Source organism: Oncorhynchus tshawytscha, unplaced genomic scaffold, assembly GCF_018296145.1.
Source record: "Oncorhynchus tshawytscha isolate Ot180627B unplaced genomic scaffold, Otsh_v2.0 Un_contig_4047_pilon_pilon, whole genome shotgun sequence".
Lineage (NCBI taxonomy): Eukaryota > Metazoa > Chordata > Actinopteri > Salmoniformes > Salmonidae > Oncorhynchus > Oncorhynchus tshawytscha.
Window position 1 is genome coordinate 190,001 of NW_024609572.1, and position 5,000 is coordinate 195,000.

The 5,000-nt window shown below is 46.8% G+C and overlaps 1 protein-coding gene across 5 annotated transcripts in view; it reads right to left on the bottom strand.

The window, feature by feature from the left end:
• The window catches only part of prom1b (prominin 1 b), a 53,736-nt gene that overhangs the window by 24,206 nt on the left and 24,530 nt on the right, over window positions 1–5,000 (bottom strand). For all 5 annotated transcript variants that reach the window (XM_042315970.1, XM_042315971.1, XM_042315969.1 and 2 more), the window contains 3 exons: window positions 3,916–4,068; window positions 3,431–3,554; window positions 1,847–1,950 (listed from right to left, as the gene is read on the bottom strand). In XM_042315970.1, the coding sequence (XP_042171904.1) occupies window positions 1,847–1,950; window positions 3,431–3,554; window positions 3,916–4,068 (381 nt within the window). The remainder of the gene's footprint in view (window positions 1–1,846; window positions 1,951–3,430; window positions 3,555–3,915; window positions 4,069–5,000) is intronic.

Consider the following 5,000-nt stretch of genomic DNA (forward strand, 5'->3'; position numbering starts at 1 on the left):
AAACCTAGCTTCTGTAAAGCAAGCTTCTGTAAACCTAAATACTGTAAACCTAGCTTCTGTAAACCTAGCTTCTGTAATCCAAACTACTGTAAACCTACCTTCTGTAGTCCAAACTACTGTAAGCCTACGTTCTGTAGTCCAAACTACTGTAAACCTAGCTTCTGTAATCCAAACTACTGTAAACTTATCTTCTGTAATCCATACTACTGTAAACCTAGTTTCTGTAATCCAAACTACTGTAAACCTATCTTCTGTAATCCAAACTACTGTAAACCTAGCTTCTGTAAACCTAGTTACTGTAATCCAAACTACTGTAAACCTAGCTTCTGTAATCCAAACTACTGTAAACCTAGCTACTGTAAACATAGCTTCTGTAATCCAAACTACTGTAAACCTAGCTACTGTAAACCTAGCTACTGTAAACCTAGCTTCTGTAAACCTATCTTCTGTAAACCTAGTTACTGTAAACCCAGCTACTGTAAACCTAGTTTCTGTAAACCTAGCTATTGTAAACCTAGCTACTGGAAACCTAGCTACTGGAAACCTAGCTACTGGAAACCTATCTTCTGTAAACCTAGTTACTGTAAACCCAGCTACTGTAAACCTAGTTTCTGTAAACCTATCTACTGTAAACCTAGCTACTGTAATCCTAGCTACTGTAATCATAGCTTCTGTAAACCTAGTTTCTGTAAACCTAGCTACTGTAAACCTAGCTACTGTAATCCTAGCTACTGTAATCCTAGCTACTGTAAACCTAGCTACTGTAATCCTAGCTACTGTAAACCTAGCTACTGTAATACTAGCTACTGTAATACTAGCTACTGTAAACCTAGCTACTGTAATCCTATTTACTGTAATCCTAGCTACTGTAATCCTAGCTACTGTAAACCTAGCTACTGTAATCCTAGCTACTGTAATCCTAGCTACTGTAATCCTAGCTACTGTAATCCCAGCTACTGTAAACCTAGCTACTGTAATCCTAGCTACTGTAAACATAGCTACTGTAATCCTATCTACTGTAATCCTAGCTACTGTAATCCTAGCTACTGTAATCCTAGCTACTGTAAACCTAGCTACTGTAATCCTAGCTACTGTAATCCTAGCTACTGTAATCCTAGCTACTGTAATCCTAGCTACTGTAATCCCAGCTACTGTAAACCTAGCTACTGTAATCCTAGCTACTGTAAACCTAGCTACTGTAATACTAGCTACTGTAATACTAGCTACTGTAAACCTAGCTACTGTAATCCTAGCTACTGTAATCCTAGCTACTGTAAACCTAGCTACTGTAATCCTAGCTACTGTAATCCTAGCTACTGTAATCCTAGCTACTGTAATCCTAGCTACTGTAATCCCAGCTACTGTAAACCTAGCTACTGTAAATCCTAGCTACTGTAAACTGTAATAGCTACTGTAATCCTAGCTACTGTAATCCTAGCTACTGTAATCCCAGCTACTATAAACCTAGCTACTGTAATCCTAGCTACTGTAAACATAGCTACTGTAATCCTATCTACTGTAATCCTAGCTACTGTAATCCTAGCTACTGTAAACCTAGCTACTGTAAACCTAGCTACTGTAAAGGAATTTTGGGGAATTGGTGTCCTTTTTTTTCAATCCAAAGAGTATTTTGTTGATAATCCTAGCTACTGTAAACCTAGCTACTGTAATCCTAGCTACTGTAAACCTAGCTACTGTAATCATAGCTACTGTAAACCTAGCTACTGTAAACCTAGCTACTGTATTCCTAGCTACTGTACACCTAGCTACTGTAAACCTAGCTACTGGTCTGTGTGCGTCTGCGTGCTAACGTGCATGTGTGTGTGTGTGTGTGTGTGTGCCTCACCGGTACATGCTTCCTACAGTCAGGTTGATGTTAGGGTTCTGGAACAGCATGCCAGGCAGGAAGTTCTTCTTGGCAGGATGGACCATGTAGGGAGTGTCTATGATCTACACACACACACACACACACACACACGCACACACGGACACACACACACACATGTTAGGAAACTGGAGGACACAGGGCTGTAGTGTCTAGATACTGGAGGACACAGGGCTGTAGTGTCTAGATACTGGAGGACACAGGGCTGTAGTGTCTAGGTACTGGAGGACACAGGGCTGTGGTGTCTAGGTACTGGAGGACACAGGGCTGTAGTGTCTAGATACTGGAGGACACAGGGCTGTAGTGTCTAGGTACTGGAGGACACAGGGCTGTAGTGTCTAGGTACTGGAGGACACAGGGCTGTGGTGTCTAGGTACTGGAGGACACAGGGCTGTAGTGTCTAGGTACTGGAGGACACAGGGCTGTAGTGTCTAGATACTGGAGGACACAAGGCTGTAGTGTCTAGGTACTGGAGGACACAGGGCTGTAGTGTCTAGATACTGGAGGACACAGGGCTGTAGTGTCTAGATACTGGAGGACACAGGGCTGTAGTGTCTAGGTACTGGAGGACACAGGGCTGTAGTGTCTAGATACTGGAGGACACAAGGCTGTAGTGTCTAGGTACTGGAGGACACAGGGCTGTAGTGTCTAGATACTGGAGGACACAGGGCTGTAGTGTCTAGATACTGGAGGACACAGGGCTGTAGTGTCTAGGTACTGGGTGAGGGAGGGAGACGGTGAGAGAGAGGGTGAGAGAGAGGGTGAGGGGGTGAGCGAGGGGGTGAGAGGGTGAGAGAGGAGGTGAGAGGGTGAGAGAGGGTAGAGGGTGAGAGAGGGTGAGAGAGAGAGGGAGGGGAAAGGGTGAGAGAGGGGGAGAGGGTGAGAGAGGATGAGAGAGAGGGGGAGAGGGTGAGAGAGAGGGGGACAGGGTGAGAGAGAAGGGGGAGAGAATGAGAGAGGGTGAGAGAGGGGGGGGGTGAGAGAGGGAGGCGAGAGGGTGAGAGAGGGAGGGGAGAGGTTGAGAGAGAGGGAGGAGGAGAGGGTGAGAGAGGGAGGTCAGAGGGTGAGAGAGGGAGGAGGAGAGGGTGAGAGAGGGAGGGGAGAGGGTGAGAGAGGGAGGAGGAGAGGGTGAGAGAGAGAGGTCAGAGGGTGAGAGAGGGAGGAGGAGAGGGTGAGAGAGGGAGGAGGAGAGGGTGAGAGAGGGAGGTCAGAGGGTGAGAGAGGGAGGAGGAGAGGGTGAGAGAGGGAGGGGAGAGGGTGAGAGAGGGAGGAGGAGAGGGTGAGAGAGAGAGGTCAGAGGGTGAGAGAGGGAGGAGGAGAGGGTGAGAGAGGGAGGAGGAGAGGGTGAGAGAGGGAGGTCAGAGGGTGAGAGAGGGAGGAGGAGAGGGTGAGAGAGGGAGGGGAGAGGGTGAGAGAGGGAGGAGGAGAGGGTGAGAGAGAGAGGTCAGAGGGTGAGAGAGGGAGGAGGAGAGGGTGAGAGAGGGAGGAGAGAGGGTGAGAGAGGGAGGGGAGAGGGGGAGAGGGAGAAAGGGGGAAGGTGTGTACCTTGAACAGTTGTCTGTTAGCAAGCGGTTCACAGAACAGCTTCTCAATGTTGCCCCCGACAACAAACCCTGCTGATACCAGCCCCATCAATACCCAGGCAAAGATGAAGCTGAACCCTACACCTCTGAGATGAAGAGGAGAGAGACAGTGAGAGACAGTGAGAGAGACAGAGAGGATCGAGAGACAGACCGACAGACAGACAGACAGAGCCAGAGAGAGAGAGAGAGACAGATATATATAGAGAGAGACAGAGAGAGACAGAGACAGAGAGACAGATATATATATATATATATATATAGAGAGAGAGAGACAAAGCCCTTGAATTGAATTGAGAGAGAGAGAGAGACAGAGACAGACAGAGAGAGAGAGAGACAGAGAGAGACAGATTGAGAGACAGAGAGAGACAGAGAGAGAGGGGGGGGGAGAAGAGAGAGAGAGAAGTGTGATATTATGGATGCTGCCAGGATATTGTCATGGTTACTCACGCCATTAGCAGGTTGCCTCCGGTGTTTGATAGGCAGCCGCGAGTGGTGGGCGTGGCCTGTTTGTCGTAGCCACACGTTCCACACAACAGGCCCAGGAAGTTAAAGGTCAAAACCAGAACCACTGAACACAGGACGGCCACGCAGCCTATCCACCTGTAATAAACACTGTTATATACATCACCGAACACAGCACAGACCTGTAGAAGTCCATCTAAACACACAGACCTGTAGAAGTCCATCTGTACTAAACACACAGACCTGTAGAAGTCCATCTAACCACACAGACCTGTAGAAGTCCATCTGTATTAAACACACAGACCTGTAGAAGTCCATCTAACCACACAGACCTGTAGAAGTCCATCTGTATTAAACACACAGACCTGTAGAAGTCCATCTGTATTAAACACACAGACCTGTAGAAGTCCATCTAACCACACAGACCTGTAGAAGTCCATCTGTATTAAACACACAGACCTGTAGAAGTCCATCTAACCACACAGACCTGTAGAAGTCCATCTGTATTAAACACACAGACCTGTAGAAGTCCATCTAACCACACAGACCTGTAGAAGTCCATCTGTATTAAACACATAGACCTGTAGAAGTCCATCTAACCACACAGACCTGTAGAAATCCATCTGTATTAAACACACAGACCTGTAGAAGTCCATCTAACCACACAGACCTGTAGAAGTCCATCTCACCACACATACCTGTAGAAGTCCATCTAACCACACAGACCTGTAGAAGTCCATCTGTATTAAATACACAGACCTGTAGAAGTCCATCTGTATTAACCACACAGACCTGTAGAAGTCCATCTAACCACACAGACCTGTAGAAGTCCATCTGTATTAACCACACAGACCTGTAGAAGTCCATCTGTATTAAACACACAGACCTGTAGAAGTCCATCTAACCACACAGACCTGTAGAAATCCATCTGTATTAACCACACAGACCTGTAGAAGTCCATCTAACCACACAGACCTGTAGAAATCCATCTGTATTAAACACACAGACCTGTAGAAGTCCATCTAACCACACAGACCTGTAGAAGTCCATCTGTATTAAACACACAGACC